General features: G+C 36.9%; 1 protein-coding gene across 4 annotated transcripts in view; it reads right to left on the bottom strand.

Moving 5' to 3' along the window:
* Positions 1-946: 946 nt before the first annotated feature.
* The window catches only part of GPR155 (G protein-coupled receptor 155), a 38,272-nt gene continuing 20,609 nt past the window's right edge, over positions 947-18,609 (bottom strand). The window contains exons 7-17 of one of the 4 annotated variants that reach the window (XM_070934755.1): positions 17,679-17,799; positions 15,626-15,710; positions 15,447-15,534; positions 14,728-14,941; positions 13,826-13,930; positions 10,186-10,319; positions 8,544-8,639; positions 6,747-6,811; positions 5,894-6,028; positions 4,305-4,331; positions 1,880-1,968 (exon numbers count right to left, since the gene is read on the bottom strand). In XM_070934755.1, coding sequence (XP_070790856.1) covers positions 4,328-4,331; positions 5,894-6,028; positions 6,747-6,811; positions 8,544-8,639; positions 10,186-10,319; positions 13,826-13,930; positions 14,728-14,941; positions 15,447-15,534; positions 15,626-15,710; positions 17,679-17,799 — 1,047 coding nt within the window. In that variant the 3' untranslated portion in view covers positions 1,880-1,968; positions 4,305-4,327. Of the gene's footprint in view, positions 2,022-4,304; positions 4,332-5,893; positions 6,029-6,746; positions 6,812-8,543; positions 8,640-10,185; positions 10,320-13,825; positions 13,931-14,727; positions 14,942-15,446; positions 15,535-15,625; positions 15,711-17,678; positions 17,800-18,609 lie in introns of all 4 variants that reach the window. The other 3 variants (XM_070934681.1, XM_070934830.1, XM_070934605.1) reach the window with 3 other exon arrangements.

Below are 18,609 nucleotides of genomic sequence, written 5' to 3'. Positions count from 1 at the left end.
TCTCAGTGTATAGATTGATCTTTGAATGCAGTCTATCTAGCCTAACTTTAAGGATATTTTAAGAATTGAACCACAAGAAGTAAAAAGTATATAGTGTAACTTTTTGCTTCAACTCTTAACAAGGAATATTATACAAGTCAGGACAGCTGTATTTATTGAGTAACTGGAACAGCAAGAAAATCTGCTACCGTACTTTCAGGAACAAGTTTCTCCATAACTCTTCCCAATTTAAAAAAATAATAATTGGGTTTTGTAATACAGCATGCTTTTCATTTCAGCTGTAGATCAACTTACAAAGTAGACTTTATATAAACTTTTTTTTCCATTTTGGAAGATAGCCTTTTTTATATAATGCAGAAGAAATCTTGGCAGTATTTCAATTCATGTGCATCGATAGTAAAAAAAAAAACTAAAAAAACCCCACTTCCTTATGTCTGAATACATAAAATTGTGAACATGAAAAGGTTCATTATTTTTCAGGTGTTACAGAGTTAACTCTTTAAAAGATAATAGTCATAATTTTAATAAGCCCAGCTTCCAAATATAATCCATATTTGTATAAATATAAAACATATCCACACATAAATGTGCCATGCATCTAGTAAAAAAAATAGTGGTTAGATAAAGATAACCAACAAGTCTTAATAGTTGAAGAAACATGACAAATTGCTGCTTCTAACAATATTGTTGATGAACCACTTTCAGAAAAAAATATTTAAGCATTTTTCTTAACTTTAAAAAGGCCGATAAGATGTTCATGCCTTCCTATTATTCTACAACGCTGCTTAAGAATTAAAAAATTACCAGAGTTTTTAATAAACATATGCATTTAAAAATATATTACTTTTACGGTGAAACCTTACTAACATTACACACACACACACACACACACATTTCTATGAATTACTTAAAAATTTGCATTGCAAAATTAAAATTTAACAAGAAGTCAATTCAAGTTCTTTAATTTGCATATCAAGAGTGGTACTCAAGTACAATTTGACATTTTAAAAAATAGTAATTTGGTATTATTAAGTACAAAATAAATATGGCATCTACAGACTCCAACTGATTGCAGTCTGTGAAATAAATTGGTCCATTTTTGGCAGTTATGTGCCAATTACTTATCAATGAACCAAGGGGAAAAATTATGAAACAAATTATGCTTGAAGAAGTCCTGCTCACAATTATGCAGCTTTAAATCTCATTCAGATTTAAACAGACTGATAAACAGAAACCTGTATGCTTTAAAAATTAAAACTGGCTTATTCATATAAGAATCAGGATGAACAGCAAAATTCATTTGCTGATTTCTCCTTTAACACATCAATCTTCAGTTATTTTGTCAGTACAAGTAAGAGAACTTCACTGTTAAAACAAGACTAAGAACTGCATACACCAAAATGATCTACTGTTCCCTTTTAAAAAAAAACACACACATCACATGATAACAATGAGTTGTTTTCTCCACAGTATTGTTTGTACTGGCAAGGAAAGAAAATTCTTTTTTAAAAAAACCTAGTGTTTCAAAAAAATAAAACTGAGTACAAAGCCTGTTACTCAACTTTCGCAATTGGAAATAATTCCCTGAAGCAACTCATTTTAGTCAACATTCAGATTGCAAGACATAATTCTCTTTGGGTTAGAGATCAACACAGCCACATTATAAGCAAAAGGATCTCAAACAGCGTGCATTAGATGCGAGTAGGAGGGTCTGGTCTTGGCTAGCTTCCACGGGCATCTTCATTCCCTCGGCTGTCCTGTATTGCAGTTGTCGTAGCGGTAAAATGGTAATACAATCGCTCATCCCGAAATTCAAAGTCATTGGTAATATGTTGGATGATGCCGCCTTTCACCAGCCTCTCTCCATACACTACAGCTTCCCCGCGGTCCAAGGCAAGGCCAACTTCCAAAAGCCAGTTCACCAGATCACAGCCAAAGAAGACTCCAGTCACAGTCTTTGTGCCACACCTGTATGTCAAAGGAAGGATTCACCCACATGTTCTGTAAATCTCGTACCACCACTGCTTGTTGGATGAAGACAAGGGGAAAACAAGGAAAGACAGCATGATAGTTAGAAGGACATTAAAAGAAAGCCTAATAGCCAAGTATACAATTAAAGCTGTTTTTCCTTTTTGGCAGGCCTCAATCGACTTTTTTATTAGCATGCAAGCATCTAATGAAAGCACAATATACTATATGGTTAGTGTAAAATTATTAAGTGTTAGTTCACTATTGATACTCTTAGAATCTGAAATTAATCTTTAGTCACAGAAATTACTATTGGAACGATATACAGGTAGTGTCAGGCCTGGAAGCCATCTTTTGCATTGGACCTTCAGGCCTGCCACGTTTATTGCTGTGGGAAACTGGGAGGGGGGATTGTATGGAGCAGGGGTGATATATAATCATAACAACATTCCTTTCTCAGAGAGTCAAAGATATCTTGCCCTGCGCCTGGAGGGGTGTGACTGGGAGGCATCTCCAGTTGGACGGTGCATTGACTGGGCCATGTAATAGACATGTGGGTGCTGGGCAGGGATATTGGATTTTCATTTGGGTGGGGAAAACCTGGAAGCTTTTAGATTCGGGTTTTCCCAGATGTGCCAATATGGCATCTCTATTAAAACGGAACTTTGAGCCTCAGAGTCTTCTTTCATTGGGGGTGTTACTTGGAACCCTGATAGGTAGTTCTTGACTTACAACCATTTGTTTAGTGCCGAGGTCTTCAAACTTGGCAGCTTTAAGACTTGTGGATTTCAACTCCTAGAATTCTCCAGCCAGCATAGCTGGCTGGAGAATTCTGGGAGTTGAAGTCCATAAGTCTTAAAGCTGCCAAGTTTGGGGACCCCTGGTTTAGTGACTGCTCGAAGTTAACAGAAAAGTGACATACAACCGGTCCTTGCTTTTACAATCATCCCAGCATCCTGTCCTGTGAACAAAATTTAGGTGCTGGGCATGCTATTCACAATGGTTGCATGTCTGGGGGTCACATGATTGCCACATGTGGCTTTCCCAGTCAGCTTCTGATGAGCAATTTCAACAAAGGAAGCCAGACTTGCTTAATGGCTGAGTGATTCACTTCCCAATCATGGCAAAAAAGGTTCTAAATTGGTCATGACTCCTTTAACAATTGCTTTGCTTAACAATGGAAATTCTGTTCCCAATTGTGGTCATAAATCAAGGACTACCTGTACAGTAGTAGAAGAGTTAATGGTAACATTTTAGATGATAACCATATCAAATTCTATTTGAGACGGGAAAGTCCTAAGTGAGCATGCGAAAGGCTCAGATACTCTGTTCAAGGTTTGTACATGCTTCAAAAATTATTTTGAAAATATATTTTGAAAGGAATGAGAGCCCAGGAGCCTTTAATTATTCCCCCCCCCAAATTTCAAGCACTTCTTCAGAGCAGTTTTTGGCTGAATCATTTCTGAAGCACATACAGCTTTAGCAAATGCTGTTTAACATAGCATTTGATTAAATGCTTTTTTTTGTTTTGTTTTATATGCTCAAGATTTTTCTTTTATGGATAGTGTAGACTTCCATTTGCAATCTGAAAAGGAACAAATTCAGGGAGAATTAAATAAATTTGTCTGCTCTGTAGGTTAAATTTGGGTCTCTTAATCCTAAAATGCTTATTAAGCAAATTAATACATGGAGGCCTTGAGAGACAATACAACTGGTTAAGATTCATTTCAAACTCCAAAAAGTGTTTTTTTCTCAATTCAAAGCTGAAAAATGCATGCAACCTTGTGCAACCACCTCTAAGCCAATGTTGAGTATCTCAGGCAGCATAATGCTTTACTATGCATGACTGGGGTAAGGGTTGAAGTCAACAATGAAAGCAAGGCATGCCTTGTGTAAGGTCTTTCTATGACTTAACATGTCTGTATTAACTATGCACCAACAGTCATAGGCCCAACTTTCCATATGTAAAACTATTTTTAAAGTATAAAAACACACTTTCTTCCAAGAGAAGTGTTATCTATGAATCCACATACATACTTAATGTCAGGAAGCCCTTGGAGTGGTCACAACAAGCCTTGAAATGGATGCAGTACTTCAATGTTTCAGTCAATAGAAGAAAAATGCATGAAGCACTCCTCTAAGTGGTTTTTTAGAACTTTTGGATTTAGATCTAATTAAATGTTATTGAACAGAAAGCAACTATTTCGTGATCTAAAGTTAGGTCAAGACAACATACAGACTATGTGAGATAGCCTTTTAATTAATAAGCTAATGTTAATTTTAATTAATAGAACATGGGAACATATAACAAAATCAGTGCTGGGCCAACAACATACATTAGAGTTCTAATGCCAGGCATTCATCTGAGAAGAAAAGAGAGATATATAGATGAAAAGGAGAAGAAGAAGGGGTATATCACTTATTACAATCTGTGTAGAACAAACAGGGATAGTGATTAAAACAAAGCAACAGCATCAATCTATTTTTCTTTATGTAATATTAATATTTTAATATTAAAAAAGAATTTCAATATTTTATATTCCTTGGTTTTTCAAGAAATATAAGAAAGACAATTTAAAAATTGTTGTAAAATGCAGAACAAATATTTAAGAATTATTTATTTCCCACTTCCACAGAATTTTATATCCAAAAATGGAAATTTGGGGAGATATGTAATCCTAAATTTGAGACATGGCATGTGAATATGTTGAAACAGCCGCTGAATCACAGTTTAGGACTTCAGTAGGGAAGATTTTAAGATTAACAAGGCCACCAAATCTCCGAAATAATCACTAAAAATGGGAAAGCACATCGTTAATAAGTTACACTTAAGTTTTATCAATGGCTTCACACAATTCATGAAAGAAGCCATGTAATAATAGAAAAGGTATCTTTTTTTGTTCATTACAGGTAGTCCTCAACATACGATCGTAATGGAGTCTATTATGGTCGTACATCGGGTTGGTCATGTGACTGCCAAATTTTACCTTTTTTGTGGCCGTTTCCTAAGGAAACATGCCGGTTGTAAAATGAATGTGGTAGTATTAAGCAAACTTATTGTTTGCTATGGCGCCGTTTTGCTGAAAAGTGAAAGTAATTTCTGGTTTTTTGTAAAAACTTTGTAAAACAGTTACGTGACCGTGGGATGCTGCAAACAACACTGCTGTGTTACCAACCTCCTGAAGTGTGGTCACATGACTGGGGCAACGAGAGTAATTGGGTCATAACTCTCTTTTTCCAGGTAGGTCATAACCTTGAATGGTCGTTAAGTGACTGGCCATAAGTCGAGGACTACCTGTAACAGCATCAATTGCTGCCATTTAAACTTCATGGTTCAAAATGTTTATGCTGCGTTTGATTTCTATTATTTAAAACTATGTACTCTTTCCGATAACATATTGCTTGATATATAAATTAAGAAAAATAGTTAAACACCAAAGCACGTGTATCAAACTCAATCGCGTCACGTGACGTATCGCAATGGTTTTTGCCTTTGCGAAACTGGGGTGGGCGTGGCCTGCACATGACGCATTGAGCCCACAGGCTGTCAGTTTGACACCCCTGCATCAAAAGTTAATAGCAATATCATTTAGACTTATATGCTGCTTCACAGTGCTTTACAGCTCTCCCAAAGTGGTTTACAGAGTCAGCCTATTGCCCCCAACAATCTGGGTCCTCATTTTACCCACCTCGGAAGGATGGAAGGCTGAGTCAACATTGAGCCTGGTGAGATTTGAACTGAATATCAATTCAGAAATAATTATTTACAAATGAACAATTAACCAAGTGTCTGCTTAGTGGTATTTGGAAACCTGTGTAGCATATACTCCAAGTAAAAAGAAGGGTATCAACAGATGCAGAGCACACCCCCATCTAGAATATTAGAATAATTTAAATCAATTTTAACACTTATAAACAACTCCACCTTCTATCCTGGACAATGCTTCTCACACACACATCTCTGTGGTAACTAACAAATTGTTGGCATGTCATCCGAATCTCCTCTGGGACAGATGATTGCCTCTGTTCCACGGTTCTAGCACCCCAAAGGAATTCAAGCCTACATGAGAAAAAAGTCCATTTGAAATACCGTCTGGAAAAAGCATAATACAAGGACTTGATTTTAAATACCGGCGTTTTTGCCTGTGAGATTTTATTGTTATTGTGTAAATTCAAGATGTAATGATGTGAGCCAACTTTCTTTCCTATGCTGTTATGCACTTTGATCTAATTCGCACACATATGGATCCTAAATTACTTCTCTATTTGAGAACCTCTGTCAACTCAAACTTCCATTTCTTACTTCTGTCTAATATTCAACATGTTGCCAAGGTTCCCTAACCCTCAGAAGCAGGGGGTGCAAAGGAAGCGAGGAGAAAAAAACTGTATGAGGAGAGAATCAAATCACATTCTATGAATGAAAGAACTATTTCATTCATTGAAAAAATAATTACATTCCAAGGCTATATAATCATGTAAACATAGACATTTTATACCACCTTTAAAAAGTATTTTATGGATAATAGCTCATACACAAGCCTATATGTCACATCAATACCATGGAATTCAATTAAAGCAACATTATTTAATGGTTCTCCAATCCAGAATGTGTTAATATAAATTGATGTTCAATCGAGAAAAGTATTGCTTATGCATGTATTAAAAGGAGCAGCATTTTAAAATAAACCAGATTACTGTTTTGTAAAAAGGAACAGCATCAGAATTAAAAGCTCTCAATGCAGCTGAAATTAAATGGATGTATAAACTGCTAAAATTACCTCCTTTTGAATGGAAGAATAATTAGATGTTTGTCTAAACCAAACATTCCAAAAGAAATGAATCCCTGAAAAAGAAAAAAATAAATACTGTAATAAAGATTCTGGATGAACAATTGTACACAAATTCCTGAAATGAAGTTTTTAATTCTAACAAAAAGACAGAATAAAATGCTTAAATTTATTTAAATAAAATTCAGAGTACAGCATGGACCAAGCTCAAGAAACGGAAAAATATTTAGGCACTGATACCAACACTGTGATTTTTAAAGTCAGTCATATTCTTTCCTTTCAATATCTCTACCCTTATATCACAATTTCCTAACTGTATGTTTATCTTGACTAGGATTATTATAGTTTCTTAATTTTCCATGCTTCCTCTTATAATGAGACATACATGAGTTACAAACCACCCCCAAGTCCTTGCTTAAAACAACTGCAATTGGGACTGGCAACTCCATTGTTAAGTGATACAATCATTAAGAAAGTCATCATGCAACCATGATGGACTTACAACCTCATTTCATTAAGCAAATCACCCATAGTTCTTAAGTGAGACATTGCATGACCATGACTTGTGATTTGAATGCTGGCTTTTTCAACTGACTCTAGTTTTTGGAAGCTCGCTTGAAAGTGCAATAATGATGATCGTGTGACTGTGGGACACTGTAACACTTTTAAGTGTGAGATTTGGTCATAAAGGGCTTTTTTCAGCAACTTTGGATGGATGCTAAACAGGGCAGTTGTTAAGGGAGGAAGACCTGTATTGCTGGAATACAGGAGAATTTAAGAAAACTAAGATCTATGAACCAACTGTAATGAACAGCGTATTTTGAAAAGCAAAATGATAAGCAATTTGGCAAGCATGTTAACATTAAAGAAATAAAAATAACATCTCAAGAAAAGAAGGTAATGCAATTAAAATAAAGCTGAAGCTCTCAAAAAGCATTTTACTTCCATAGGAAAGACTAAAGGTAAGATTATTTAAGGAACAAGCCTATGGGCTCTTCCCATGCTGCCATATTGTCAGAAAGCAGATTTGCCTTTGTGGTTGGAGTTTTTTCTTATTGAATTATCTTTTCAGTGCAATTTTAACAGTATGTGAGAATGACTTTGCGGGATAAGGGAAAGAAAGGGGCCAGCGAAACAATAAGATGAAAGGGAGGAGCCCCAGTGGCTTAATAGTCAGAAGATAAAACTTAGGGAGGTCTTGTCCTAACTGATTGGGTGCTTAAAAGTGGTGGCAGGAGATCTGTCCTTTTAGATTTGAAAGATTCTGTTAATGTAGCCTTACAATAATGTAGAACTAACTCATCTAGTTATGTTTCCTGTCTGGTTTACCTGGGAACACTGAAAGCAATTTAATTAGCACAAGACTATTATTTCAGCTCCTGGTTAAATTTCACTCAGGCATTTTAATGGGAATGTCACTAAACATATTAGGGAGGACACCAGCTGAAATCCTACATTTTTACCATCTGCATCAGTTAAATCTGCATTCTCTTGGAAAACATTTTCTCTGGATGGCCTCTATTAATGAAACATCCCTAACTACTTACATGGATTATTTCCCCCTTTAAACAGGTGGAAAAATTTGTCAGTGCACAATGAGCAGTTTTAATTTTATCAAATTTAAGCTAAGAAAACGGGCCAAAAATAAATCCGGCACTTTCTCTCTCTTCCTTACAAACATAAGCCAGTCTTCATGTACACATTTACATATAGGTTCAATGAGACATGCTATTAAATACGTATGGATAAGTTCACATGATTAGTTTGAGACAGCGGATAAATATTTACCTGACCAAAATTAAATACAGCACAGAAGAACTGCAGTTCCACATAGAGTCTCCCAGGCTCTTGGTTAAATAACCACCACAAGCAACTTGATAGGTTCTGTGAAGGAAAAACAAAATGAACAAGTGCTAACATGAGTATCTCATTGCTACAACTTTCACACTGGCATTTCCTTTGGATTATAGAGACAGATTTTTTCCCTGCATAACTGTTAAAGTTTAGTGAGTTGCCCCTTTAGACTACTATTACTAAAACCAAGAGTTTACTGCAGGTCTGAACAACCTTTCTGGAAAGGGGTAACAAGACCAAGACAATAATTCAGTGATAACATCAGTAGGTGACAGTGGAACTCTTGGTCTTTCTTCCTCTCTTCCATTTCTGGGATTTTCTGTGATTGTTTTAAAACATAGTTCTTATACATTTTCTTTCTTTCTAAGAAAAAGAAGCAGAAAAGCACACCGCTGCAGTTGGGCACTTGCTGCAAGTAAACAATCTGCTAAAATGACACACACTTTGAGAATTACCCACTCTTTGTTTAGGGAGAGAATGTGAAATGGCTTTGCCAACACAACTGTAGCATCTCTCACCACTGGCAGGTTGGCTGCAACCATCAGAACTGGAACTCAATATTTGGAGACCTATTTATCATCTCTTGTCCACATAAAAACTTTTTTGAAATAGGCCCTTCTCACCTCTTCCTAGAAATGCAAGATATAAACCTGGGATCTTCTGTGGGCATTGGTATATTAAATTACCTCCATAGCTTTGTCTGTAGCATCAGGCTATTGTGTGAAGATAGATGGCAATAGGCTCTTAAAAAAGAGGGCAGCTCTAACAAATGTTCTGTTTCTGGATTGAGGGGCCCTATTCATGAACACTCATGCCCTGGTCCCCTCCCTATTGGACTGTTCTCTACATGGGGCTGCCCTTAAAGAGAATCCAGAAACTTCAGCTAGTACAAAATGCAGCAGCAAGAGCCGTTATGCCTGTTCTCGATAGCATTCATGTTACACCTCTGCTGTGTGGCTTCAATTCAAGGTGTTGGTGTTGAACTTTAAAGGCCTACCTGGCATGGGATTGATTATTTGAAGAATCTTCTGAATTTCATCTGCCTGTCCCACCAGATCCAATAGAATGGGTATGCTATGAGTTTTGTTATGTAGGGAGCTACATTTGGCGGGTTCGAGACTATGGCACCTGCATTGTGGAATATCTCTTCCCCCCCCCCCCCAACCCCCAAGATAAGGTCAGCTTCACCACTTCTGATCTTTGGGAGATCCCTCAAGACCTGGTTCTGTCAGGCTTGGTGACTTCAGGGGATGGGTAAGGTTGTGAGGGATATTAATATCCCTCCATCTATTATTTTCTTCCCCTGTTTTAGTCCTGTTTTTACAGTTTTAATACTTCATAATTATTATTATATAACACTTTTAGGTAATGATTTCTTTATACATTTACAATTTGTTTGTACCAGAGTCACTCTTTGTGAGAAGAGCAATCATATAATGAGCCTGGATTTAACTTCTTTAAAAATAACATTACGCTAGTAGCTGATATGAGAAACACACTTTGTAACGGAGAATAGGGTAAAATGACTACATATAAAGAATCATACATTTCTGCCTCCCACCAAAGAAATTCTTACAGCAAAAAGGCCCACAATGAGAAGCAGGCACAACAGAACATGTCTGGCCAATTGTTGGTCTCCAGTTTGCAGAAGCTGTTCTTCCTGAGCCAGGACGCACCTCTGAGAACTGCATGGACTCAAACACTGGTTTGCTGAAAAACATTTAAGTATCAACACATAAGGCATAACCACAACACTGAATCCTGTTGTTCTCTGAACAAAAGTCATAAAAAAAACAAGAAAATGAAAACACGATCAAATGCTTGGTTTAGAATTGGCATGCTTCATCTGGAAACCATAACTTGTGATTTCAAAAAAAGGAAATTGAATGTTGATTCAGACAAGAGTTGGTGATAGGGATGGGCAACCTGCTGTCCATTTGCAGTCTTCCAATACTCTACTCTAGGTCAATCCCAGACTTTATCACTGATATTCAATTGCTCAGTTTGAGTTGATCATTTCAAAAAGAGGAAATTGAATGTTGATTCAGACAAAAGTTCGGCTTGTAGTGAGAGAAAAAAATACTTTTTAAAAAAAAAGACTGCAAATGTTAATACTGCATGGACATTTTGTTAAAACAAGATTGAGTTGATGATTTTGGGATTCGGGGATTAAAAATGGATGAATAGGATCGGGAAAAGATTAAGATATTTACTTGATAAAAAAGGTGAAAGGCATAATTGTCTGACTTTTTTCATTTCCTTTCCCCCCCCCCTCTTTACCTTGCTTTCTAACTTTTTTGTTGTTTTGTATACTTTTAGTATATCAAAGACAGACAGACAGAGATGCTTCTGTTTGCTTGCTACCCAATCCAAATCTCAGCAGAATCACCCCTGGAAAAGTATCAAACTGCAAAAAAATTATAGTAGTGACTATCCAGATTTTTAATCTACACTTAAACATGTTATAACAGGATAGAGACCATTTCTGCACACGAACAGCCTGCTTAGATTATTAGCAATACCACCATTTTCAACTTAGCTGGGTCAACGTTAACAGAGTAGCATTTTTTTTTTACTTCTTGCGTCTACCAAATTGCAGGATAAAATATAGTAGGAATCAGAATTCATGATGTTACAGACTATTTTAAGTTAGTGACATTTATCACTAGATGGCAGCAAAAAGCTAATAAATACTGCACCTTGTGCTGCCAAAGCAACTCCTGCTCTTCAGTTTCAGAAGCTCCAAAGCTTGCTGCTACAGTGCAGAATGGCTTCCTAATCTTAATCTTCTTTTCCAAATTACAATACTTATCAATCCCATCTATCTGTAGCCAATTATTACATTACAGAACTTGCTTCCTTAAGTGTCAAAATAAGTGACAGCTTTCTTTTTTCTTCCTTAACTGTATTGCCCATCTATAGAACCAATAAAGCTTTTAAAGAGCTGCAAATTGGATGGATTTCTCTCTCTGGACAAGTCCAAGGGCCCACTTAAAGCTTCTTAAGCTTGAGTATCTCTATGAAAAAAAGAAGAAACAAGGCACAGTTCAGGGAGGACAAAATTTTCCTGGATGATTCCTTGTGGTTCTAGTTACTCTCAAATTTAAATCTAAGCCTGTATAAATGAAAATTACATTAAACTCTTGCTCTATGGTTATAGAGCCATGGTGGTGCAGTGGTTAGAATACAGTACTACAGGCTACTTCTGCTGACTGCTGGCTGCCAGGAGTTCAGCAGTTCGATTCTGACTAGCTCAAGGTTGATTCATCCTTCTGAGGTCAGTAAAATGAGGACCCAGATTGTTGGGGGCAATATGCTGACTCTGTAAACCGCTTAGAGAGGGCTATAAAGCACTGTACAGTGGTATGTAAGTACTATTGCTATAGCATAACATTTATTTTTAAAACAATATATTAATATTACTAATCAGCAAATCTATACATCATTATTTCATTTTTTTAATGTTTCATGCCAAAAGTTCTATAGGGGCTTCCAGTGGCGGATTAAGGCTCACTGGTGCCCTAAGCACTGACAAATCTTGGTGCCCCCTTATCAATTTTTTTTTTTACAAATCTTCATTGGTTTTTATTTTTTCTTTCTCAACTTTGTGATGCCCCCTTTGAGCCTGGTGCCCTAAGCACATGCTTAGTCTGCTTAATGATTAATACACCACCGGGGGTTTCCAATTGGCATTAAAGTGACACAATGTCTTTTCTTTAATCATTTTCACCATCTCAGCCAATTCTATCAACTTTATCGACCATTCTTCCATTATAAATATGAATGATTTTTTCCACTATTTAGCATACAGGAGTCTCATTGCTGTTATCATATATAAAAAGAGATCACCATGTGGATTTTCCAAATTTTTATCCAACAATCCTAACAGAAATACCTCAGATCTGAACCAAACTTCTGTTCTTTTTCTTGATTAATAGTTTTTGTTAGTTTTTATCTTTCTACGGTATTTTTGAACTTGGTGAAGTATCCAAGAAAAAAGAAAAATAAATAAATCTAAGCTTCCAAAGCCAGGATGAAGTACAAGATCTTCTTTCTGCCTCTGCTACTCAAAAGGGAGGGATAAACAACTCTTTTCTGAGAGACTGCGTCATGGCGAGAACAGCTGAAAATAGCGGTGCTCCGCCGAGCTCCGTAAAAAATAGCCGGTATCTGCTGACCGGGAGACCCTATGGGGTCAAAGCCGCCTTTGAGGAGTGGTGAAGAAAGGAGAGGTGCTTCATCGACCACAAGGAATTCACAATTTCCTCGTTAGGTCCGAAGAAAGCGCTCCTGAAGAGCAGCAGGGATGACAGCCATTTTTGGCAAGTCACAAACTATGACAACTGGGACATTAAGATTTGTGCTGGAGCAGTTTGTGGACAGAGTATTGAAATTGGGTGAGATAACTTCCAACTTTTATTCTGGAGAATAAAAGAGAATAAACCCAAGTAAAAGAATTTCAAAAATAATATCCAAGAATTAAGAAAGCGGCAATTAGATATATGGAGAAAGACTAAAGATTAAGAGGTGAAAGAAATGCCCAATGGAAGCTTTAAAATATAGAAAGCCTTTAAAATATGGAAAAGAGCTAAAAACAATTGGAAAGATTTTCCCTTACTTTGTTTACATAGGTAGTCCTTGACATACAACTGCCTGCTTAGTGACAATTCAAAGTTACAACGGGGCATCCAAAAAGTTCTTACAATCTGATTCCAGAATTCTGATAGCCGTCCACTCTGTTTGATCATCTAACTTCATTTTGGGCACTTGGAAACATCCTTTGTTTATGGTCCTTTGCAGTGTCCTGTGATCACGTGAACATGATTTTCCATGTTTTTGCTGAAAACTGGCATTTACTTCCAGTTTTTGGCAAAACTGCCCCATAGCATTTGCTTAATGACCGTGGATTTGCTTAAGACCGCCCCCCCAAAAAAGGTAATAAAGTTGGTTCAGTCATGCGGGGGATGTGCTTTTCAACTATCATGACTTATGACCATAATGAGTAGACTCTGTTACAATAATAAGTTGAGGATTATCTATATATTAATCATAGATTCATTTATAAAGCAAGCTCAGTTATACAAAGGATAAAAAGTGAAAACATGCAACTTGCAGCAAAGTATGCAAACTGCACTAAGAACTCTCTTGGTTAAGTTAAGATACAGTGTCGCATAATTGGTAAACTTTTGAATTTTATTCCAAACAAGATACTTTACCTGTCTCAACTGAGAAAGAACAGTTCTCACTGAGTCCAGTAGTAGATGCGGAGTCTTCTTCAGAGCAGCATAATTCTCCGTTTTGTTTATGACATGTGTAGAACTCTACAAGGAAAAATATATATTTCTTAGGCTTTTTAAAAAGAAAATAACCACAGTTGAATGTGCAATTGACTTGGGCAATGGTTAGGAAATATACATATACATTTTCTTAATAAGTTCAAAAAATATCCATAGGTAAACATACCTCATTCTTTTTGTCCTCCCTGGCTGGCTTTTTCTCCATACTGAGGATTGCTAGAAATGCTATTGAACTCCCAAACTCCCCCACATGCAAAACTGTGAAACCCATTATGCAGCAGATGTGGTTAAAATACAATGATTAATATCTCTTCACTGCTGGCTGGAGATGTAGATCACTATGGTTTCAATGGGAAAAAGGTGTTTCAAAGCACGTAGGAGTGCTCAGGCTGTTGCAATTTCTTCAAGCAGCTCTGAGGTTGCACAGATGGCTATCACAGCTTGCTACGTTTGGTTTAAACAGTTGCAAACAGATGCTACAAGTGCTTTGAAACCCTTTCCTCTTTTGGGTCAGGCCTTCCATAGCCCTAATCATAGCCTTAAACTGGAGGGCCATCTTAACCCTAATTCTGCCCTATGCTTCTTCGATCGCAATCTCAATCTTGAGACGTTCATTCCTAGTTGCATCTCTATTCCTCACTTTAATCTGAGGGACTCTACCTCATCTCACAGGTAAGCAAGGCAAGGTGCCTGCATCTCCATTACGAAACCAAGGGCAGAGAATTGGAGACCTAAGTCTTTCTTCTATTCTACAGTGGTAAGAGCCATCACCAAGTCAGGTTTCCCTGCTCCTAAAACTAAGTTGCAGTTGTTCATTATACCTCTTTCCAAGGGAGAATCAGTTTCAGAATGAGAGACACTGGGGGAAGGTTTATAATGTTGATTCGCTTCCCTTTCGGGTTCTTCTACTTGATGTTGAAATTGCTGGTTTAGAACCTCATAATTAGTCCCTGCTGTTCCAGATCGGTTCATACACATGAGTGACACACCCGAGAACAATATGCTGATTGTTACGATTACTGCAGTAGTAATCACCTGGCCAAAAGAGGAATCGAAAGGAGGAAGTTAGGCAAAAGTTAAATTATTATTATTATGATTCATTGCACAGTCCACCAGATGTTCAGACTGGATTTGGCATTTTTATCTATCTATCAAGTCCTTCCGAAGGACCTGGGATAGGCAGATGTTGATGTTTAATGGTGTTAGGGGTATCGTTGCAAGATGTTCTGAGTAAAGATGCCTTTTGTAATTGACTGATGGGAAATTTGTCAATGCCGCTGGTGTTTCAAGTGGTGCGCCAGTTGTTTTGGGATTGAACCCAAAGCACTTATGACAAAGATACACCTCCTACCTTTGCTTTCTTTTGCCATAGTCTAGAGAAGCTGGACTCTTAGGGTTCTTCAAATTTTGGGGAGAAGCTATATAGTCAATTAATTTAACGCCTCTTCACTTTCAAAAGCTGCTTCTCTTTATCAAATAATGAGCTTTTGAAAACTCATGAAGCACTGATCAACAAATGGTAATAGAAGACTCTCCCTACCTGATGTTTACCATAAAAAAATGCTGAGTCAATTTCACCAGTGTGTTTTCCAGCTATTAGAAGAATTCCAACAATGATTACTGGAATGCTGCAAAATGTAAAATACAATATAAATCATACATATAATTAATTTGTGATATCCTATAAATTTTCTTAGCAATGAACTCTTGCAAACTTACCCCCAGCCAGCTATAGTAATAATTCCAACAGGAATCTTTAGGTTTTCCCTTCTTTTCAAAAGGAGAAGAGAAAGAGCTAAAAGGCCTATTGAAAACAAGGAGAACATCTCAGTCTTGTTCTTTTCAGGAAACAATATTTCCCCCCACAAAAAGAGGATATCTCTCCCTCCCCTTTTCTGTCCTGTACAAAAGGCAGCCACATAACAAGCCTGTTGTTCTTATAGCAATAAAATTAGCTTGTGGGACATAAGAACCTGTCCATCCTGCAAATCAAAAGCAATATTTCATTATAGGGATGTCACAATTACTTGTTGGTATGTCAGTACCCTGTTTCCCCTCAAAATAAGACATCCCCTGATAATAACCCAATCGGGCTTTTGAGTGCATGGCAATAAGGCCAAGCACTTATTTTAGGGTTCAAAAAAATATAAGACAGGGTCTTATTTTTGGGAAAACATGGTATATCATGACAAGAGTCAGTCAGTATGTATGGGTGCAGATGCTATAGGAATGCTAATGATTCTTGTTGTCTAGGAGAAGAAAAATTGAGAGCATTCTATTTTAAATAGCAATAGCACTTGTATAGCGCTTTACAGTGCTTTGCAGCCCTCTCTAAGCGGTTTACAGAGCCAGCCTATTGCCCCCAACAATCTGGGTCCTCATTTTACCCACCTTGGAAGGATGGAAGGCTGAGTAAACCTTGAGCCTGGTGAGATTCAAACTGCCAAATTTCAGGCAGCCAGCAGTCAGCAGAAGTAGTACTGCACTCTAACCACTGCACCACTAAGGCTCATAATTTTCCACCACCAAGGCTCATAAAAGGAAAATAATTTCTAGGATTAATGTAATATATAATGTAACTTAATTTCTGTAATCACATACATGGCTCTTGCAAGTTTTCTAATCAATTGTATATTTATCCAGTTTTGCAAAATATAAACTATGGCGAATAAGTTATAACTGTTTTCAGACATTGGGAAAATACTGACCACAACTTCCTTATTAGAGCTGACATGAGGTTTGGGATTGCAGCACTGAGTTCTAAGTAATATATAACATAAAACTGCTTTTTAAATGCATATCCCATCACCAGCCAGCTGGTTGTGAACATTACAAAAGACAGGCTGTACTGAAGGAAATGGGCCCATGGGAAATCTTGAACTCTGGTCATATTCACTTCCAGTCCTTTTATCAACTGGAAGTCATTCCCATGGTGATTCCTTCTATTATGATGGTTAAATGCTTCATTTCTTCTCCATGACACCTCCCTTCCCCTGATCCTCACTTAAGTCCCATTCCCTCAATGCAAAGTGGGACATCCCTGATCAAGTAGGATTGTGGGTTATAGTTATCCAAGCATAATCCTTCAAGCAAACATTTATACTACATCCAATGGACTTCTAATCATACAGTGGCAACCTTCTTGGTCTTTTTTCCCTCCTGCACCTCCGTAAAGGAATGAACAGGAAGAGTTACCAAGACAAGAGTCAGATAAAAGAAACCTGAATGCAGGTCAGAACTACACTTGGAGAAAGCCTCTCAGACAAGACTGTCACTAGGTTTTACAAAAATAAAGAGAGGGAGCAGAAGGGTATTCAGACTTCCAAGATTCTATTACTATAATTTTATCATTAAAGTAGCATTAGCCTGCATGACTGGTTTCCTAATGTGATCTACCTTGAAGGATTAAAAAAAGTCTCATACAATCCAATAATTCAGTGATTCTCAACCTTGACAAGTTTAAGATGAATGGACTTCTAGATGTGATGGCTGGGGAATGCTGCAAGTTGAAGCCTACTCCTTTTAAAGTTGCCAGTTGAGAAATACTACAATAATTCTATTTACGACTTTTATAGGAGTTTGTAGAAATGGATAGAAAGGTTGAAGCTGATTCAGTGGTAACTGTTCAATAGGTAAAGAGAATTAAATGGATGTAAACTGGTGTTAAAGTTTATGCTTCAAGAACATAGGGTAATCTCCAAGCATTGTCCCTTTAGCATTAAGCCATCAAAGAAAACATATATTGCTTTATAGGCCAGAAATTTCTACTTACCTGTCCACAGAAAAGCACTATAAAGGGAACAGTACAGGACAATGAACACAAGAATCTGCACAAAAATGCTTTTCTTCTCAATGGTGAAATTCCACATTACCATTCCAACACAGGCCACACACTAAAAGAAATCAAAGCAATTGTGTTTAGTGTATATTTTATGAATGAGATGTAACTGAAGAAATTTTGATTAAAATCTCTCATACAGTAAAACGACTAACTCTACAAGATTTTAGAAGAGGCATGTCCTCCTGCACCAAGGTAAGGGAAGATGCCTCCAAGACAGAGCATGACAAATTTTTCAAACAGCACGGCATCATCTAGTGCAGGCAGACCGTTGTCAAAACTTATCATTATCAATCATTTGAAAGCCCTCTGCTTTTCAAGAAAATTTTTTTTTCACAATGCTACCTGTGTTTTGGAGTCTATAGTTTCCATATTAGAATTGTATTGTATAATGGACTTCTATTTTTTTAATAGTCCATACTATTAAAACAAAACCTCTTTCTCAATTAGCACTAAAATTCCAAAAAGAAAACGCCTAAATTTTTAGACATGAAAATGTTGCATTTTCAGTCAAGGAAAATTGGCAGTAGTATGAAAAAAGCAAAGTACAGTGAACACAATCCAATTGGAATGGAAATTCCCCATTGGCTCTTTTGCACTGCGTCTGTTTAAGTTTTTCCTGATTTGATTCTTCAACTGCAGTCTATAACTTATGCTTTGTAATGAACACTCTCATTTCCATTGATCTAGACTCTGAATTTACATTACAGGAGAGTCAATATCAGATATTACACTTACGTATAGCTTAATGTTTAGTTTTATTCACAACGTTTCAATAGCAGCTTTTGTTTTAAAAACACCAAAGTGATATCACACATTCTTCCATCATGCACCCAATATAAAACACATATAATTCAAAGGCAAT

This window comes from Pituophis catenifer, unplaced genomic scaffold (assembly GCF_029215685.1).
Source record: "Pituophis catenifer annectens isolate HBS135680 unplaced genomic scaffold, rPitCat1.0.hap2 SCAF_1, whole genome shotgun sequence".
Classification (NCBI taxonomy): Eukaryota; Metazoa; Chordata; class Lepidosauria; order Squamata; family Colubridae; genus Pituophis; species Pituophis catenifer.
This window is presented reverse-complemented; position numbering and strand designations above follow the sequence as displayed.